This window comes from Fusarium fujikuroi, chromosome FFUJ_chr08 (genome assembly GCF_900079805.1).
Source record: "Fusarium fujikuroi IMI 58289 draft genome, chromosome FFUJ_chr08".
Classification (NCBI taxonomy): Eukaryota; Fungi; Ascomycota; class Sordariomycetes; order Hypocreales; family Nectriaceae; genus Fusarium; species Fusarium fujikuroi.
In genome coordinates, this window is record NC_036629.1 from 2,966,387 (window position 1) to 2,986,614 (window position 20,228).

The following is a 20,228-nucleotide window of genomic DNA, read 5'->3' on the forward strand; positions in this document are numbered from 1 at the left end:
TCCTTGTGACCGCCGATGTGCTGCCAATTATCTGTCGAAGAACCAGTGCTCGAGTAGTTCTACCAAGGCCGAAATCGTCATCTAAAATGCAAATACCAAGCTTAAAAAAGAAACCCAAAGTAGAGAGCTTTAAAGGTACAATCACTGCACCAAACAAACTGGAGGAAGAAGTGTCAGGCCTTAGGGGCAAAGGCTCTAGCATCATTGGTCCACGGTGTTCGGATGCTTTAAGCTGCCTGAATTGTGTTTTTGATATTGCAATCTTTTGTTAATAGATCTAACAACTAATACTTGCATCGCGCGCCTTACACGCAAAGCAAACAAAGCTACGAGCTACCTCGCCTATTAAGAAGAAGCCATGGGACGATAGTTGGTAAGAGATGGATCGATCCATTGAGAGGACCTAGAATGCAGAGATAAGCAGGACGGTCAAATCATGCCCGAAAGAATGGGATCTGTGCACTCGCCCCTTCACTTCGGTTTCTACCTATGTTTACATACAGACACAGTATCTCTGTCTCCCTCCCCCTATTAAAAAGCATTCTTGCCTCGTCCCCCTGCGTCTGAAACCTTAGACGTCTATCCTAAACAATGTAGAAATTTAGGTAAGCTTAGTTCACTTTTAAAAATACTTTAATAAAATTCTACAAAATTTAGGATAAAGGCCCTAAGCTTTCTTATACCCCTGATAGGAACTCGCAAATGTGACCTCAATCGGTACTCTAAATTCGGTTCTACCAGCATTAAAGGCCTCTAAAAAAGCCAATTTCAATTCCCGACACCTGCAAAACTGATTCAATTAAACCCTGTCGTCTTGACTACTGTATCAACGACCATCGCTTGTATAGCGATGATGATCGCCCTCTTGAATTTGGGCTGTACAATCTATGCTAAGATGAAAGACTGGAGGATTGCAGATGAAGAAAGACGCCGAAAGGACAACGAGAATGCTGCTGCCGCTATGAAGGCAGTTACCAGAGAGGAGCATGAAGATTTGAAGGAGTCCAGCTTATCGTGCATCGTGATTCCACTCTTGGGACTCTATGAGACTCTTGGTTGCCTCAGTGACCTTGTCGGTGGCCTTCGTGAGAGTCTTTCTCAAGCTGGTCGTTCGCAGACCTGAGGGCTTCGACGTCGTCGATGATTTCTTTGACCTTGCAAGCGTCGCATCGACATTGTGACTTCTCCAACTCCTTGAACTTGCCATCAAGGCCATTGAGCTTTCCGCTGACACTACAAATGTATTAGACCATGATAAAGACATAGACATGAAATCCTTACTATTTGCCATGGAGGCGGCGCGCGATCATCATTCGATCGTGGATGTCCTTTAGGGCCTTGTACTCTTCGAAGGATTGACTTTACTACAGTTTCAACACCTTTAGAGCATTGCTCAAGCGGTTCTTCAAGTTTTTATGCTCCTCTCTGGTAACTGCTTACATAGCAGCAGCAGCCCAAGAGTGGAATCACTATGCACGATAAGCTGGACCCCGAAATAAAGAGCTTGAGAATGTTATCCTAAATGATCTAAATTTAGTCTGAGGCTATACAAACATCAACTAAATTTACCTAAGCCTCTACAGTACTTAGGTATCGCACCTCAGCCTTCCTGTCTCTCGCTCAGCTAAATTCATTGTGGCAGGTGTTACTACAGACAGAATTACATGTGGCATAAAGGAAAACTGAAATTAAGACTAGTAATATGGAGCCGTGTCTGCTACCCAAGTCACCCTCCGAAAGCAGTTCTTCACCAGAGCTCACAAACAGGCTCTTTCTTGGGGCAGTTGAATGCCTTCTTAAATCCAACAATATTCTTGAGAGGCAGCAGAACTCTAGCAGGTGCCGGGCTGTGCACATCATCCTCCAGCAGCGTCAAACCTAACTCGGGTGGAACATTAGAGCACCAGGTCTGGCTCCATTTGATGAAGAATAGTTGCTCGTGGGTAAAGCCTTGCAAACCTGGGAGATTCTTTGCTTTGCCTTTCTCGCCTTCCCACTTCTTCCAGGCCTCATAGCTGGAAGATACACCGCCAGCATCGGCGATGTTCTCGTCAAGAGTGAGGGTTCCGTTGACGTGAACATCTGTCCCATTGGGCGCTAGGATGGTGAAGTTGTTGTACTGTTCGATAAAGCACTTGGTCTTTTCTTCAAAGGCCTTGATCGACTTCTCATCCCACCACTGCGTCGCATTGCCAATACTGTCGAAGTTGCGGCCAGTGTTGTCAAAGCCGTGCGTGATCTCGTGTCCGACGACGCTTCCCATTCCACCATAAAGCAGATAGGACGGAAATTCTACGTCGTAGATAGGGAACTGTTGGAATCCTGCGAAGAGAACGATCTGGTTCAGAGTGCGGGCGTGGTAGGCGTTGGCGGTCAGAGTGCTCAAGACAAATTGGCCCCTGTTGTATGGCTTCCCCAAAGTCATCCAGTTATTTTTAACCTTGGACTTGGCAAAGCTCAGTGCAGTCAAGGCCAGAGAAGGCTGAATTTCGACATCCGAGTAGTATTCCTTGAGGGCAATTGGATCTACGGCATCAGGAAAGGTAGGAAGACCGATGATCTTCTTCATCGCCTCCACCTTCTCGATAGCCGCCTCCTTGACCTCATCTGATGCCCAATCCCGCGATTCTATGCGTTCTGAAAAGGAGTCCTTGATGTGTTGAACAAGATCAGATGTAAGTCCGTTAGCCTCAGGGCTGAAGTGCTTGTCGACGAAGAAGCGTGAGAGTATCCATGTCAAGCCCGTCGGGCCGATGAACTGCGATGTGATCTGGGAGCCTTGGGTCCACGCAACTCCGTAGTTCATTAAGTTAATGCAGCGTTTCCACCGGGGTAAAGGACTCTCGGGATCTCTTTTCCTGATCTTAGTCACCGAATCGTTGTACGCGTTCGTCAGATCGGCCTCGATGTATATGGAAATGGAAGAAATGGCCTTCCATACAAAATATGCTTGAAGAATCGTACTCGGAGTCTCAGAGATAATCTGGGATGCATTGTTGAAATAGGCGGGTGCAATGAATTGGATGTCGCCTTTCCAGTTCTTTGGAGCAAGCTCCTCAATCACATACTCGTAGTTCAGCTCGGGAAATTGCTTCTGCGCCTCGGCAATCGAGACCAGGTCAGATGTTGGTCCGTTCTGTTCGGCATAGGTAGAAGCAGCCACTAGTTTGCCTTCTAACTCGATGACTGACGCGACTAGCTTGGCAGCTGTTGTCGTGCTGATATTAGAAGGGTGAGCAGCGACTAGAAGCTGAGACGCGATCTTGATGTACTCTTCGAGATCCTGCTCCGTAGCGGGGAGGACCACCTCATCAGGCTGTAGAGGGAAAAGGGTCAGCTGGACCGCGTCGGGGTCGGTTTCTTTCTGCTTGAGTATGAACCGCTGGAACGTCTGAATGCCGACGCTCTCAAAGAAGGTCAAAGTCTTGCCCAAGGCAGCAGATGTCTGGGTTGTGTTTCCAGCTGTCTTGTTGCCGCCTGATGCGGGAGTAGTAGGGTACAGATCGACAACTGTCTTGACAATCTCTTGCAGAGTTTGGAGTCCCTCTTCTTCGAGTGCTGTATAATTAGTGCATACCTGATACGTATCTTGTATCATAGAAAAGATCTCCTTGTCTGCTTTGGACTGCTCCTTAGTGAGGTTGACTGTAATCCATCCAGCGTCTTCGCCGGAGGGATATGGACTCTCAAGGATCTGTCTCAAGGCACTGTCGACGTTTTCCTGGGCAAGAGTGAGTCCATCTGTAGAGACACCGCCCGCAGGAATCTCGTGCCGAGCAGCCCAGTTGCCGCAAACATCTGAGTAGGAGTTAGACTTGAATTGAGGAGATAGGTGTATGGTAGGTCTCACATTGTTCAAAGTCCTCGCAAGGGTCAATCTCGGTGTAGTTTAAAGCCAAACTTCCGAGTATCTCTGAAGCGATGTGCACACAAGATGCTGATGTGCACAGATTGGACGCAGCTGAGCTGGGGGCCATGGCGACGGTATACGTCTATGCAATAGTGTATTCTATGATAAAGGGAAGTGATGAGTCTATGAAAGAAGGGGCAAAGGATGTTTGACTCTGATTTCGGGGCGATACATTATGGACAGTCTAGTCTGATCGATGATAGCACAACTGCAATGTCCTGTTCATACTTATATAAGTTCAGTCCACGACAACAGTAGCATAGCCATCATGACGTCGTAGTAAGCAGCAGAGTCATACACGTAGCGGGACAAAGCTGTGCAGACGAGGCGGAGCTGAGCGGGCGATTTTACTCCAAAGAACAAGCTTAATTATGCCTGCTGTATTAATATTGTCTGTAGCGTCTGACTGGCTTGGTTTTTCGGAAATTTTGGCCAATCGGACACCAGGAGATGAATCGAAGATCATCGCCAAGAAGATCTCACGCGAGAATAAGCCTAGAACCAATTGAACTAGGCCATAAAAGGCATTTTCTACCGCTCTCAACTCCTCTGGGTGTAATATTCTGACATCACTTGCTCTTGGAAAAATCACGGGCAGCGTACCTCAGCGGTGCAAAAGCCCAAAGGCGGTAGGCGGTAAGAGCTTCTTGGCGATCACAAAGTGGCTGTATAAAGCCCGCAGCCCGTACCTGGTCTCACATAGAACCAGAATCTTCCACATCGATATTCTATTGGTTGTAAAACACTGTGCTTTGTCCCTTTTGTATCCATAATGGGTCAACAATACTCTCAGCCCCGGCCAGGTACCAAGCTTCAAGTCATTGGCGCTGGTCTTCCCCGCACCGGGACTGCATCGATCAGTCGAGCGCTGGAGATTCTTCTCGACGGTCCGGTATATCATGGTGGCACACAAGCATTTCTTGGCCCCGAAAGAGAGATCAAAACATGGATTCAGGTGCTGAATCAGTGGAGGCCAGAAGCCATTTCCATAAAGCACTCCAATCTAGATCTCATCAAAGAACGCGTTGACGGATTCGTCGCCATCACTGACTCGCCTGGGTCAATACTTGTGCGAGAATTGATGGCAATTTACCCAGAAGCCAAAATCATCTGCACCGTCCGCGATGTCGAAGCATGGGAACGGAGCATGGCTACCGTTAGTACCAAATCAACACAGTGGTTCCTGCGCTTCGTCCTCTTCCCTCTGCCCTCATTACGATACTTTGTCGACTACATCAATGCGCTGCGCCAGCAGTGGTTTCTGAAGTTTGGAGAAACGGAGCCAGTGACGAGTAGCTCATACAACCAGCACATCACCTGGCTGAAGGAAAATGTGCCGGAGAATCGCTTGGTATTCATAGATGTTCGCGATGGCTGGGAGCCGCTGTGCAAGGCATTGGATCTACCAGTCCCGAAAGATGTCCCTTTCCCAAGGATCAACGATAGCCAAGCTATTGACAGCTTTGCAAAGAAGCACGTTAACCGAGGATTAGCGAGGTGGGGAATGATATTGCTTGTCATCGGGGCGAGCGCGTGGACTTTGTTCTGGTAAAATGGAGGCATAGAATGCATTCCTCCTATCTATTTTTAGATATTCCCTCTAGTGCTGATTAAAGATCAAAACGCCAACGCTTGCTGTTTTCCTTGATGAACCATCTCGTCATAAATGCACCTTCTTCCGCCCACTCCGCAACCTCTCTTCCAAACCGCTGTTCTACCTCCTGCAAGAACGATTTAAAGTCTAGTGCTTGTACAGGGTTGTGTTCGTAAGGGTCCTTTGTCAGGTCTGCCAGTTTCCAAGCCACGTGTTCTATTATCGGCACAACAAGGTGGCGCTCTGGATACCGGCCGTCACGGATGCTGAGCATAGCACGCCCAGGATTGGTGATGGTGAACTGCCATTGCCCGTTGCCCGTTGCCAAAGGGCGAAGGAGCGATTGTCCTTCATAATTTCGGATTAAGTCCTGGGCTGCCTCCCGGCTTGTTTTGCTCAGTGAGCCTGTTTCGAGGAGGATATCCAAGATTGTAGGGAGGATTTGAGTTGCATGCACACCCTCATCCACGTCAAAGGCTGGCAATTGGGGATGGGATAGGACTAGCGGGACATGCTCAACACCAACATTTGGGTTATAGTATGGCGAGGCGATATCATTCTCTGGGAGAGATACACCATGGTCGCCCTGAAAGATGACCAAAGTCTCGTTGGCAACCCCTTGCTTGTCCAAGATACCAAGGACCTTGCGAATCCATCTGTCTTCGTAACCAATTGTATTGATATATCGTGACATCATATCAAGGTGACCACCGTTGGCTAGCGGTGTATACTTTTCCTTCTTGGGCATGTGAAATCGATGGTGGCTGGTAGATGTTATATGGCTCAGAAATACTCGGTTGTTTTCCGTCCTGGCGTTTTCAAAGACATCGGTAATATAGTCTTCCAGTGGGTCCTCTTCAAAAGCAAAGTCGTTGATGTTTTCCAACGTGACTGCTCCGTGCCTTGCGTTTGCGCTGCGAAGATATTCCTGGCCAATAATCCCCTCGTCCGGGAATCCCATCGCAGACATCAAAGCACCGTGGCTATCATAGTTGAGCTTCGCTGCTTGGAAAAAGTAGGACTTCCACTTGTCCTTCTGACTGGCTTCCTTTGTACGGGCTTGTTTCTCCTCTGCTTTGTTGAGTGCGTTAAAAATATGTGGCAAGCAAGGTTGGTAGATATGATGACTGTAGTCCAGGTTGAAATCTGCAGCTAAAGGAGATATGCCGCAGATTGAACCTGTTAGGCTTTTGAGAGTGTATGTTCCTGAGGTGTGTGCATTGGTGAAGCGAATCCCCCCTCGTTTCGGTCTACTGGCGTGTTCGAAACCGTCGGAGTAATCGCCTGTGATGAAGTTTGCTGTTGGTGTCAAGTTGGCCAGTTTCTCTTGGACGTCTTTAGGCAGTCCGTTCGGAAAGGTCTCGGCAAATCGATTCCATACTAGACCATCCTTTTTGATAGGGAAGACATCATGTCGGGTACTCTCCAGGAAGAATAAAACTACATGTCGAATGTTGAGTTTCTGTAGCTTTCCCCGGAGAGAATCTCGCAAGGGCTCGTCTAGATTTGAGACTCTCATAGGGTCCGACTTGGCGCTGTAATGTGGCTGATCGAGATACCAGTCTTTGAAACCGTCCAGGGCTGGTATGTCCATTGGAAGCCAGCTGAAAGGGGTAGGTTGTACGAGTGCGGTTCGATCGTCCCAGGTTCGCTGTACTCCCTTGCCGAAAACCGATGGAAGATTGTCGAGGAATGGTGACGAGGCGAAGTCGATGAAAGGCAAAAGTCCAGTAGTCCAAGAAAGGAAGATCAGGGAGGGATCCTTGGGTCGAATAAAGGTAAGGATGAAAAGCGCCGTTAACAGAAGAGTAACTATGGGGTAAGGAAGTATGCGTAGAAAACGGCTGAGTCTAGATCTTCGTACTGGTGAGCCTCCTCTGGAGCTTCGTGGTGAACTCAACAGCGAGACCGAGGGCGAGTTGAAATTTTCCTTGAATTCCTTGTCGTGATATGAGGTGCTTTCGATGTCCAACCATGACAGATCCTCCCGTTGGAATAACGCATCGTAATCAAATCGATGACCCAATTGACGGCAGATAAAAGTAAGAGGCCAGTTGACAAGATCTGCGCCCCAACCGAATAAAGAGTAGCAAGGGACTTGAAGCAGTGCGCCCAAGCAAGCGAAGACACAGAAGACACCGATGAAAGCTGTGAGGCCTGATAGAATAATCGCTTGAGCAGTAGGGTCGGCCATAAAACCGATATTGCGCCAGTGGATTTCAGATCCCGAGACTAGATAGAAGGAAACAGACACGGTGCAAATGATAGTGTTGTAGGTGATCAAGGAGAATGCGAGTGTATTGACGATGCTCCGTGGTTTGGCAGCACTAGGCACCCAGTGACTTAGGAGAAGCCTGATTAGAAGGAGTAAAAGGATATCTTGAGTAAAGAAGGAGAAAAAGAAGAGAAGCATGCGCTTGGGCGTCACCGAAGCTCTGTGATTATGAAGATGCACTCCTTTGGCAGCACATACTGCCAACAGGGTAAGAGTGAACGCCAGGCGTTGGTTAGCTAATTTTGAGGCATATAGCAAGCATATCCTCCTAAAGGGGGCCATTTTGAATGACGTGCTGACTAAAAAAGCGAGAAAAGGAAGGGGAAAAGGTGAAATAGGGAGCCAAGACCCTTTTCCTTAAATAAGTGCCTACCTTCCCTTTCACTAACATCACCCCATACTTAGTGCCTACCTAGCCTCATTACCTGACCGAGCATGGTGCAGTGCTGTTTGAGCACGCGAGCAGGAAGAAGCAATCTGGACCGTTAATAGCGCTTACTTAGACCGCGCCGCAATATGGGTTCGACGATGCATTGTGGTTTGTCGCGTCGTATTTCCGCTCGTATTGGATTTTCAGGTCTAGACTAGACGGGGCTAGACTCAATGCCAGCGGGTGGGTTCTAGGGGTTCTGCGTCCGGCTAAGTGGCAGGTTTCCCCTGAGATGGAGCCTAAGCAAACGGCAACTTGTGCCGTGTTGGGTCATGACATTTGAGAGATTGAGTTTGCATGTGCGTAGGCCTTGCCGACATCCGGGTTAGTTTGGGCAATTTCTCTTATGTGATGAGGACGTTTCATCAACAGGTTGCAGCAAAAAGGGCACGTAGGCAACTTTCTGTACAGATGCTTCGAAACAGACCATGACGCCTGGAGGATTGTGTGCTGTCATTACGATTGTGTAATTTGTAGGGCTGTGCTGAGTCAAGCGAAAAAGTCGCGTGTTCTAATGGACGGCGGGCTAGCGGGTAAGACGGGGTGAGCCTGTTCCAGACAGATTCTAGACCCTTGGCGGCACAAAGGCTTGTGGCTTCGACGGATTGTGGCAGTGCTCAGAAGGGATTTCGGCAGCTTCCCGTTCTAGCCATTTCTTGTCGGCTTCCGCGCCCTGCGAGCGAAGGATTCAGGGCTGATTTGGCTAACCAGGATCATCGTTCAGCTCCTGCCTGAAATTTACTTCGCATCCGCAAATACCCATTTGATTTATCCTCGGCCAGACGCTCGCTGCCCGCGGGGTTTTAGAATACATCTGACGCGGGAACCCGCGCTCACCATCCAGAATCAGATCTTTACATCAGACGTTTTCTACCATTAAAGTTTATTATGGTGTCGATTGAACGGTTAAATGATGTCATCCAAACTTCGTTCGTGTCAAGGGGATCATAAGGAATTATTTCCGCCTGGAATCTTTGTCTTTCCAGTTTACAGTATCTTCTTCGTTAAGGGGTTATTAGATCTTCATCGCTTGTTGTGTACGTACCTTGTAGCCTCACTTAGACCCACGGGCTGAGTCGACTTGTCCTTCTGGGTTATACGCACTAAGGGCTGTGATTGGTTAGAATCATGGTGACCCACCTGTGTAGGGTAGATCACTCAACAAACGGCACAGATCGCTGAAATAGATCACTCATTATTCATTTGGCAATGAAAAGTTCTGTTACATCTGTTACGTCGGCGATAGATAATTTTCGCGCCTAAAGAGTCGTTGCAGCTCATATGGCAATGATGTTATGAAATTTGTCAATTAACATAGTTGAGAAAATGCTGCCTTACAATTATTTTTGAGTCTGAGCACAAGTTGACGGGATGCGGCAGGTGAGGCAGCTATTTTGACACGGAGAAGCGGACAATCATTCTGTTAACATAATGCTATTTTATAAAAGCTTCAGCTTCTACAATACTTCGCAATAAGAATCTCGAGGAATTGACATCAGGTTGTCCAGCATTAATGCACCAGAATGTTCCCCCACAACATCGTCACTCCCCGCATCCAATGAATGCCGCTTACTCCGGATCACCAATCAAGCACTGAACAATGACATAATTTAGCTTAACCAGGAAATGATGAGCGCCAAGCTCGGGCCGACTTGGCAGTCTTGAACAAATGCCGTTAGCAATTTGACGACTTTGGAGCTAATTTGCGGGGTTACCAAGATTTTGGCATCGTCTGATTCCCGGTCACTGAATTCTTGCTTATTTTCATCGCCATGTTCAATATTATAACGTCAAATTCTTATTCTGGGTCCTTTAGACTTCTTTTCCAGATTATTTATATACCTTAGCTTGCATCTGCGAGAATACTCTGGTAGAAACTGCTGGTTGTTGAATGTATAGCATCAAATGGTGTAACCGACAAGATGCTTTCTTCAGTACGTCAAGATAAACTCTTAAATTCATCAAGCTCAAAATTCTACAACAACTTGTCTTTGTTCTTTTGAACCAATAGAATACTAATTCTCTTGATGTAGTATCTTAATTATGTCATTTTGACGCTTCTTTCTTCCATAACGCTGGCAACCACCACTCACGACCATGACCGCATCAAAAAATGCTACCAACGTCATAGCTCATCAAATCACTCAGCAAAAGCAAGCGAAAACATCTATAAGACCTCGTTCCCCGGCGTAACGTGGGATAACGACAATTGGCTCCTCAGTACAACGAATCTGGACCAGGGCCACTATCAATCTCGCGGCTCAGTAGCAAACGGCTATCTCGGCATCAACGTCGCCGCCGCCGGCCCATTTTTCGAAATTGATCTTGACGAAGAAGGTGGCGTCATTAACGGCTGGCCACTCTTCTCAAGGCGTCAAACCTTTGCTACTATAGCGGGCTTTTATGATGCACAGCCAAACACAAACGGGACTAACTTCCCATGGCTTTTGCAGTATGGCTATGAGAGTGTCATTAGTGGAGTTCCGCATTGGAGCGGACTTATTCTTGATCTGGGAGATGATGTGTATCTTGATGCGACGGTGGATAATCGGACTGTTCATAACTTTACGTCGACCTATGACTTCCAAGCTGGTGTTTTGGAGTGGTCGTATACGTGGAAGCCCAAGGCTCAGAAGGGCTCTTACGAGATCAAGTACCGCCTGTTTGCGCACAAACTCCACGTCAACCGGGCCATCGTGGATTTAACAGTCGTCCCATCCATCGACTCCGAAGCTACCATTGTCAATGTAATTGATGGATATTCGGCAGTGCGCTCGGACTTCGTCAAGTCAGGCGAGGATGACGACGGCGCAATATTCTCAGCTGTACGACCAGTCGGAATCGCCAATGTGACGGCCTTCATCTACGCACAAGTCAACGGATCAAAGTCGCTGGATCTATCACGTCGCAAACTGGTCCATGGAAAGCCGTATGTGCATACCAACGAATCGTCTATCGCACAGGCTATCCCTGTCAAGTTCTCCGCTGGTGTTCCCGTTCACATCACTAAATATGTTGGAGCCGCTTCTTCCGACGCTTTCGACGATCCTGAAAAGACTGCGAAAGAGGCTTCACGTAAAGCGATGGAGGAAGGGTACGAGAAGTCGCTTCTTTCACATGTCAAGGAATGGCAGAGCGTGATGCCGAGTGATTCTGTGGATAGCTATGCCTTTCCCGAGAATAACACGCTCTCTGACGATGAATACATCATCGACTCTTCTATCATCGCCGTCACAAACACATACTACCTTCTACAAAATACGGTCGGCAAAAATGCACAAAAGGCAGTATCAGGAGCCCCCGTCAACGTCGATAGTATCTCGGTCGGCGGGCTGACATCCGACTCCTACGCCGGCCTGATCTTCTGGGACGCAGACCTCTTCATGCAACCTGGTCTCACAACATCGCACCCAGAAGCGGCTCAACGCATAACAAACTATCGAGTGGCCAAATACGACCAGGCCAAGAAAAACATTGCGACTTCTTACGCGGGTTCTCAAAACAAGACCGAATTCTCTGACTCAGCGGCTGTGTATCCGTGGACCAGTGGTCGATTTGGGAATTGCACGGCTACTGGCCCTTGCTGGGATTACGAGTATCATTTGAATGGAGACATTGGGATTTCTTTAGTGAATCAGTGGGTTACAAGCGGTGATACAGACTTCTTCAAGGAGACACTACTGCCGATTTATGACTCCGTTGCGAACCTCTTTGCGGACTTGCTGAAGCCGAATGGATCATCGTGGACTATCACAAACATGACTGATCCCGTAAGTCTAATCGAACATTTGCTTCGCTTAGAATACTGACGTGACATAGGACGAGTATGCGAATCATGTCGACGCTGGTGGCTTTACCATGGCCCTTGCTTCGGAGACCTTGATCCAGGCCAACAAGATCCGCCGACAGTTTGGAATGACAGAGAACAAGACCCAAGATGAGATAGCCTCTGATGTGCTCTTCATCAGAGAGAACGGTATTACCTTGGAGTTCACAACCATGAATGGCAGCGCAATCGTGAAGCAGGCTGATGTGGTGCTCATGAGCTTTCCACTGGGTTACAATGATAACTACACTGACCAGAATGGACTCGACGATCTGGACTATGTAAGTTCTCTGACACAAACCATTTAGGCGAATGTTGACTCAATGTCCTGGACAGTACGCGAACAAGCAGTCTCCTGATGGACCGGCCATGACCTGGGCAATCTACTCCATCGTAGCCGACGAGCTATCACCATCTGGTTGCTCAGCGTATACCTACGCGCAATACTCCTATAGGCCTTATACGCGACCTCCTTTCTACCAGCTTTCCGAACAGTTGGTCGACAACGCTACCACCAATGGTGGCACGCATCCTGCATACCCTTTCCTCACTGGCCACGGAGGCGCTAACCAGGTGACTATCTTTGGATACCTTGGACTAAGACTCATTCCTGATCAAGGTCTTCACGTGAACCCAAACCTACCGCCTCAGATTCCTTACATCAGGTATCGAACGTTCTACTGGCGCGGGTGGCCTATTTCCGCTTGGTCGAACTACACCCATACTGTTATTTCTAGACATCAGACGACTAAGCCTCTTGACGTTGCGGATTCTCGATATGCCAACAAGAGCATTACGGTCTATGCGGGGAAACAGGGGGACTCTGCACTTCGCCATTTGACATTTGACGAGCCAGTTGTTATCAAGAACAGGCAGATAGGCAGTGTCAACACTGTCCACGGCAATCTCGCTCAGTGTCGACCAGTCAAGTCTTCCAACTTGTACGAACCAGGACAGTTCCCTCTTGCAGCTGTTGACGGAGCTACTTCGACAAAGTGGCAGCCCTCAAAGGCCGCTGAGGTCAGCTCACTGACTGTTTCCCTTGCGAAAAAGGACGTTGGATCGAAGGTCAAGGGCTTCTACTTCGATTGGGCTGATGCACCACCAGTCAACGTCACAGTTTTGTTCCACAACAAAACTATTGATGATCCGACAAAGGTCTATGGCAAGTCAAGTCATGACTCGGATTATGATGTCGTTGTGTCTATAAAGAAAGTCAAACTCTCGGATGCGTACAACGCAAAGACAGATGATCTGGATGCAGTTGTTATGCCTACAGGGAACACTACCAACGTGACTCTTCCTGAGCCGGTTCCCTTATCTCGATACGCCACGCTGCTGATCGCAGGAAATCAGGCTCTGGACAAAGTTGACCTCAAAGCTGGGAATGGTACGGGCGCTACCGTCGCTGAGTGGGCAATCTTGCACTGAGAAATATCGGATCAAGATTTACAAGGGATGGCGTGCAAGATGGGCATTGAAGAAAGCATGTCCACGGCTGCAGCTTAGTCTAGATGTACGATTATGAATCCAGGACCAAGTTCAGGTTGTCAAATACTGTTTATCTTCCACTACGCTTATCAAGCAACGATGATTGGGATTCGAAATATCAATGTCAGATAAAGCTCCAGTCGCCGAGAAAGCTACTTCAGTAATTTAATAAAGACAGATCTGTAAATTGAGTAAAGAAGCGAATAGTCTCCAAGTTCTCTCTACTGATTTTAGCTCTCAGCCACAAGTCTCGACTGCAACGCCAAGTCTCCCTTTTCTAGGATACATTTAACAAAAATCAGCAGGCGGCCAAGGCTTATCACATGCACATGGCCCATTCGGGTTTGCTTTGTTGATTCGGCCATTTCCGAGGTCTTGAAACTGACAAAAGTCGTTGCAGACCTTGTCGCTCGTAGCGCCGTAGCACTGAGCCGCGTAGTGGTAGATCCAAGGGTTGTTACCACTCTTGAATCCGCGTTCCCGGCACCACGCAGTCATTGCTCGGTTATCGGCAAACTATAAGGATGTCAGGTAAAATCTTTGTGTTGTCCAAGTAACAACTTACGATACAGTAGCAATGGTGGGTGTCGGTAACCTTGGGAGTCATGTGGTCGTCGCAAGGGAACTGGTCGAACTTGCACGCTGCGTATGAGTCGCCGCAGGCAGGAGCGTCATTTGGCCCCTGAGAAGGAGGTGTTTGGCACTAAGGATTGTCAGAAGATTGAGTCGGTGATACAGATAGTAGTGTGTTTCTCACCATCGGCCTAGGGCATGTGTTACCACGAGCACTCAGTCTGTTCGCGCGCCAATTGGGATGTTCAAGTTGAGACCTCTGATCCGCGGATACGAGGCTCGCAGTAGCGAGAGCAGAGATGAGAGTGAGGAGCTTCATGGTGATGATATTGAACCTTGTCAAGTATGCTTGAGGAACTGACAGATAGTGGCAGGCGACTGGTATATATAGACTGTCCTCTTCCGAAATGAATGAAACTTGGGGCAATTTCTAATATAGCGGTAAAGGAAGGCAGAGTCTATGGGAAATTAAAAAGTATATTATACGGAAGAATTATTATGCACTTATGGAATAAGGTTCTTAGCTACTGGGATTGACAAAACTTTGCATCTGCCGATTGACGTGGACCAGTCCCTCAGTGCCGAAAAGCTTAAATATCCTGATGAACGTCAACACACCGCTTTCCGCGTTAGTTACATACTTCTACTGTGCGGGTCATAGCTTAGATTATTTTATGATGATCTTTAGGATGAGGATCCTCTGGGTTTAGACTATGCCTAGTGCCATTTTTCAGGTTTCATGTACATTCAACCAGACTGCCGGAATTGCGAGAAGAACTTTAAAATACTGGACATTTTCCGTACTGGCATCCGTACACTCCGGGCTTTTGACAGGCGGGAACTGGGCTAACTCAAGCCTCCAGGCCTAGGATAGTGTAGAAAAAGTTATCCCGTTGCACTGTAGCCGAGTCCCGAAATTGCGAAATGTTTTGGGTTAAATATGTGCGCAACCCAATGCAGTTGGCTGGCCATCCTCAAATGTTCGGACAAGATCCTTTCAACCATTTGAAATGCCGTTGTGGCTTCCTTGCATGCGGCGCGCATATAAGTCGGCAGATACTTGAGATATCGCCTCTAAGTCTCTAGTTGATAAATCTCAGAACATGTCAGGATGCAACGCGGTGTCTTCACAGTATGTCTGGCATGAGAAGAGATCCAAGCAAGATCTTTGGTTAGTCTTGCCATCTCCAGACATCACTATCTGTTCGCCAGACCAAATATGTAGTCTTCTGGTCTGGCTCAAGCCCAAGCAAAGCTAGAAGGTTCTATGCCAGGTGCCTAACAGTTATGGATAGCTTATCATGAGGATGCTAGCCTTCTGTCTTGTTGGAACCACTCAATCGCCGTCTAGATGTGACGAAGTTGTCTTGGAGAACTTTTGACCATGCTCACTGGGGTCTTATTTATATAAACTACCAACATCAATACATGTCAACTCCTGGCTTCTTGGACAGCGCTTGCTATAATGCTCAGTCTCATCTCGTGAGACTGTTGCATCATCTTATTTATGTTCAGGTATGACCACTTCCTCGTCATCTCCGTTGCCAGTTTCTTGAACAAGGCACTGACACCACTTACTCCCCAAAGCCTCACGAGCTTTGGTGAATCCTCAGGTCCTAGAATCTTCTGCAGCTCCTCTTCGTGTACCCTCGCATATCCCAACAACATCGCGGCGAGTCCTGCGGCAATCGGTGTCGCTACCGATGTCCCAGACTTGCAAACATCCGCGCCTTGGTGCTCACTCCTCACCAGAGAGGCGCCGGGCACGTTTAGTCCCAACGTCATGAAGCAGGTCTCTGAATCATAGTCTGGAGGGGGGTTGAAGCGTTGCGGGGTACCATAATCGTCGGTCCCTCGGATGGATAGCACGTTTTTGTTATATGCTGGGAACATCTCGGCCTTATTTCCACCACTATTTGCGGCCGCAGCAAGGAAAACAATGCTTTGGTTGGTTTCTAGTATGGCCTTGAGTATTGCGTTGCTGATAATTGGCTTTCCTTCGATATAAACTTCCTCATCAAATCCGAACGACATGTTAACAATATTTGCGTCGCATTCTTTCCAAGCCCACTCTATCGCCTTTCGAAACGTTAGCTCTGTGATCAAATCTGAGAAGCGAAGAAGTTTGTTCATGTTCGGGGCTAACACTTACTTTGGCGATGGTTTCCGTAGCATGTTGTAATTCAGACGTATCTTTGGCCACACGGGCAACAAAAATATCAGCAGCCGGCGCTACTTGCATTAGTACTGACAAGACATGTGTACCATGTCCCTCTTCATCCTTCGGAGTTCCTTGGCCTAATTCCACGAAGTCCTTCCAGACTTTTAGTCGCCTTCGCCGGTCTCTATTGAAGAAGATAGCGCCTGGATCGTAACCCGTGTCCAAAACTGCGATGCGAATTCTCTTCTCTGCCATATCTGTCCTCTGGAACGCAAAAAGTACATCTCTCGCAACAGGGCTCTCTTTGACCCTGGCTAACCATGCTTCAGCTTCATTCCTATTGGAGATTGTTAGCTTGATATAGCTATAACGCTCGAAGTTAAACACATACCCGAGGGATTTCTTTTTGCCGCACGCTTCATTGCCGTGAGGCGGATCTGGCGGAGACGTATTGTTGAGCAGGGCCACTGATGGAAGTATTGGATTCCTTGGAGCACATCCTTGTTCTTTCAACTGCGCCATTGCGCTCTTTACCCGATTGCCTCGAATATTTCCGAACTCATCAACCCAGCCTGTAGCCTGAACCACCTTCTTAAGAGGCACAATGACCTTTCTGAACAAGATGGCACGGCGTTCTTCTATCGTCAGCTCTTCTTCCAGTTCTTCGGGAGACTTGAGGACGCCTGGCATCCGGTTTGGTGTGAACAGGTTCTCACTTAAGCAGTTCGCAACAACCAGTCGATAATCTTCCAAAGTTTGGATACTTCTTAACCCGATATCGGGTCGCTTCCCACTTCTAATTCCTCTTCGTACCCTGGCCGTAGTATCGTTTATTATTCTCTCCAGCGTTGGAGGCTCTGCTGGGCTGGTTGGGATGGCCGGGTTCGTGCTACGTCTCCCCCATCCAAGATCGTAAAGTATGGCACCGAGTGCGAGAACCCGAGGATATCGATGGAGGAATTGGCCTAGTGGCAGCCGCTCTACTGAGTCAGGTTCCGCTGGTCCCGCGAAGGAGAAAGTATAGTACGGTGCCCAATGTATCCCTGCCACATCTTCATCTTCATCATCGTCGCCCCTCTCTCGAAAGAGCTGAATTGTTTCTGTTGTCCAACGCACACCCATAAGATCTGAGTCGTAGAGTTGCCAGAGAGACTTAGCTAAGATATAGGCCAGTAGAAGCTTACTCTTGGCCACTAGGGAACAGTTGCGGAGTACATCAGCTAGCTTAATACTTCTTTCGTTCGCCAGAGGCACTTCGATATCTACAGCGCGTTTGAGGACGAGCAACATTTCGTCCTTGATGCGGATATCCATGCTTCCTAAGCCGATGTCTCTGCCGAGTAGGTCGCAGAACTCGGATGATGTCGTGATTATGTCACCATCTGAGGCTGTTAAGTCTTGACCTTCAGTTGTAAATTGTACCTTTGGTCTATTTGGCTGTTTCCTGAGTCCATTGCATCAGTAGATGAGTCAAAAGTCCCGATGGGGTACAGTACTTGGAAACTCGAAACTGCAGGTGTTGCCAATTGAGACTTCCTTGTGACTCTGACAAGGCCTTCTTCGAGAAAACTGTGTGGAAAAGAACTTCGTCGTCCAAGCTTGGGAGGCTCTCTTTCAGCTCTAATCTTCCCAAGTGGTTGTCTGGTATCGAGTGTAGCGAGGGAGTCGACCTGCAGCAGCAGTAGGCATGTTTCCTAAGGGCCTTGTAAAGTGTATCGTAAACATGCCTTGGGTAGCTTTCATCCTCGTTTAGCTGCGCCAGTATACTTCTGCCGTCCTGTGCTTGGGCATCACGCTGCGCTGCCTCAGCATGATTCTTAGCCTGCTTTGTGGCATCGCAAAAGCTTCGGACCAAATTGAAGAATACATTGGTCATCTTTGTTGTCCCGGATGCGAATCTTTCTATGTTCTTTTCTATATCCAGAAGTATTTGGTTCTCCGTATCCGATGAACTGTTCTGTGTTAAACCTGCATGAATTAATGCACTGAGTGTCGGAAATCGCGCGGAAGGATTCTCTTCCCCTCTAGTTTTCGCTAGATTGTTATCAGGGTACTGAAGACCCTCAGTCAGTAGAGAGTCTTGCCTAAAGCTGATGTGAGCAAAATTACGAACCGTGCAGACAGCTTCCAGGGCACACAGAAACATTTCAAGTTTGGCTACACCATCGCTTATAGTGTCCACATGTTCACTTTGTTCGTATCTGTCTTGCTCAAAAGACATGCATTGGAGGGAAGTTGACATGGTCGCTAACCTCTTCAGCATTTCCGGGCTCCGGCCAAACCAGGATCCTCGCCATTTTGCCTGGAGTTTTGCAGCAACTACTGCCGCATCTTGTGCTGCACGCTGAGCAAGTTCTAGTTGCGATAAGACTTCCATGGAAAAGACTGTTGATACATAGTGATACAACAGAGAAGTCTTTCCTGAGACTTCTGGGGAGAAAGATCGGTTATGCAAGCCCCGCCTCTACTCACCGATCTTACTCATGATTGGTGCGTGTGAGCCGGTGAGGCCACCCACGGGAGGCCTCATTCAGAAGTGCGGGGATATATTGATCGTGTTGAGTAAGAATCCGATTATTCTCAAACTGAATCCCTAAAATATCGTTACATCCTAAATTAAATAACCATGGTCGCTACTTATGCTCTAGCCCCGAACTTCACCTACCACCCTAATACATCCATTTGCATGGGCGACATTGTGGAGTACCCCGATGATCCCACCAAGCCATTAAGCAGTGTTCCACCGGCTAATTTGAAGCCAATCACAAGGCATCTCGACTATGACTTTGAAGCCAGCAACCAGAAAATCAACTCGCTTCACGGCAGTGTCTGGGCAACCTTTCTTCAACAAGCAAGCGCTAAAGTGGGCGGCGGAACAAGCGATGAGTTATTCAATAAATACACAGCGCTACGGCTTGAGACAATCTACTTCACAAAGCAACCGACTGACGAAGAGGCTGCGGTACGTGTCCAAGAAAAAGCGGTGAAAACGGCCGTGAATGCAGGTTTATTGAAGAAGAAGCCGGTATTTATGATCACTGGCTTGAAGGTGGCAAGAGGTTTCCAGGTATCTAGCAGCATCAGCTCAACTGCCAATGCCCAAGGAGAACTGAAGGCTCCTATCTCATCCCAAGACGGGATTGGAGCAGATTCAGATTACTCTCGAGTGAAAAAGCAGGAGCAAAAACATCGATCGAAGCAAGACATCATCTTCGCCTATCAATTGCATGCCATAACGCACAAAGGATGGTCACAGAAGGATGTGGATATTACCGTTCACAAGCCAAAAGCAGCCTTTTTGGATGATGAAAAAAAAACGAATATGGAAGATTCGGTTTCTATGGAATTGGCCACCGAGTCCATCCTACACGATTTTGATGCTGAAATCAAGATGGAGGTTATTCACATAGACGATTGCGATTGTGTGATATTCACCGAGGAGTAGTCGAGACTCAGTATCGCATAATAATCTGTTGCATGATGTATCACACTAGAGGTCAAATTCTTCATCTACTGATACTGCTTTCTGTATTTCAATTGAACTATGTGATCACGAAACCCATGCTCTGTCTCTAAGATAACTTATAAACCGATGGAGAGGTCATCAGATCTTTACTTTCTAATCAAGATATTCGACTAGTTCAGAAATAGGCAGCAAAAATGATGCAAAGATACTTGATTCCTGGAGCTTATACAGTACCAACAGCCACTGCAACAAGCCTTTCTGATATCTTCGTTGGTGCCACGTGTGCCCCCAAGCAAAGGCGGTCCCACTTCTAGCATGTCGTAAGTACTTACCCCGCTTATCATCGTTTCTCCTTCAAGCCTCTCTTTTCACCTCTTCCTTTTACGACAGAGACATAAACTCAAATCAGCATCACCATATGAGCATGAGAGCTCCTGACACCATAAATGCATAGGTACCGCACAGTCACAGTAGATGTATTCTCTCCTTCTGTTAGGATTAC

The 20,228-nt window shown here is 47.7% G+C and overlaps 8 protein-coding genes; 3 read left to right on the forward strand and 5 right to left on the reverse strand.

Moving 5' to 3' along the window:
- Positions 1–1,061: 1,061 nt before the first annotated feature.
- Positions 1,062–1,310, reverse strand: FFUJ_12831 (uncharacterized protein; the record flags this gene model as incomplete). XM_023582484.1 has 2 exons in its annotated part: positions 1,062–1,233; positions 1,282–1,310. 2 exons carry the CDS (start codon positions 1,308–1,310, stop codon positions 1,062–1,064), a joined length of 201 nt encoding a protein of 66 aa, XP_023435012.1.
- A 437-nt stretch (positions 1,311–1,747) lies between these two features.
- On the reverse strand, positions 1,748–3,977 carry FFUJ_12832 (related to endothelin-converting enzyme 1; the record flags this gene model as incomplete). XM_023582485.1 has 2 exons in its annotated part: positions 1,748–3,798; positions 3,851–3,977. The coding sequence occupies 2 exons, from the start codon at positions 3,975–3,977 to the stop codon at positions 1,748–1,750; spliced, it is 2,178 nt and encodes a 725-aa protein (XP_023435013.1).
- A 705-nt stretch (positions 3,978–4,682) lies between these two features.
- Positions 4,683–5,462, forward strand: FFUJ_12833 (uncharacterized protein; the record flags this gene model as incomplete). Its single annotated transcript, XM_023582486.1, has 1 exon — positions 4,683–5,462. The coding sequence occupies one exon, from the start codon at positions 4,683–4,685 to the stop codon at positions 5,460–5,462; it is 780 nt and encodes a 259-aa protein (XP_023435014.1).
- A 58-nt stretch (positions 5,463–5,520) lies between these two features.
- FFUJ_12834 (related to sulfatase) lies at positions 5,521–8,061 on the reverse strand (the record flags this gene model as incomplete). Its single annotated transcript, XM_023582487.1, has 1 exon — positions 5,521–8,061. The coding sequence occupies one exon, from the start codon at positions 8,059–8,061 to the stop codon at positions 5,521–5,523; it is 2,541 nt and encodes an 846-aa protein (XP_023435015.1).
- A 2,070-nt stretch (positions 8,062–10,131) lies between these two features.
- On the forward strand, positions 10,132–13,466 carry FFUJ_12835 (ATH1-Acid trehalase, vacuolar; the record flags this gene model as incomplete). XM_023582488.1 has 4 exons in its annotated part: positions 10,132–10,143; positions 10,243–11,979; positions 12,029–12,316; positions 12,372–13,466. The coding sequence occupies 4 exons, from the start codon at positions 10,132–10,134 to the stop codon at positions 13,464–13,466; spliced, it is 3,132 nt and encodes a 1,043-aa protein (XP_023435178.1).
- Positions 13,467–13,814: 348 nt separating this feature from the next.
- On the reverse strand, positions 13,815–14,418 carry FFUJ_12836 (uncharacterized protein; the record flags this gene model as incomplete). XM_023582489.1 has 3 exons in its annotated part: positions 13,815–14,042; positions 14,092–14,229; positions 14,284–14,418. 3 exons carry the CDS (start codon positions 14,416–14,418, stop codon positions 13,815–13,817), a joined length of 501 nt encoding a protein of 166 aa, XP_023435016.1.
- A 1,112-nt stretch (positions 14,419–15,530) lies between these two features.
- FFUJ_12837 (related to thermostable alkaline protease precursor) lies at positions 15,531–18,136 on the reverse strand (the record flags this gene model as incomplete). XM_023582490.1 has 4 exons in its annotated part: positions 15,531–16,178; positions 16,252–16,597; positions 16,652–17,704; positions 17,757–18,136. 4 exons carry the CDS (start codon positions 18,134–18,136, stop codon positions 15,531–15,533), a joined length of 2,427 nt encoding a protein of 808 aa, XP_023435017.1.
- Positions 18,137–18,886: 750 nt separating this feature from the next.
- On the forward strand, positions 18,887–19,705 carry FFUJ_12838 (uncharacterized protein; the record flags this gene model as incomplete). The annotated part of the gene is made up of 1 exon (XM_023582491.1): positions 18,887–19,705. The coding sequence occupies one exon, from the start codon at positions 18,887–18,889 to the stop codon at positions 19,703–19,705; it is 819 nt and encodes a 272-aa protein (XP_023435018.1).
- Between the last annotated feature and the right edge of the window lie 523 nt (positions 19,706–20,228).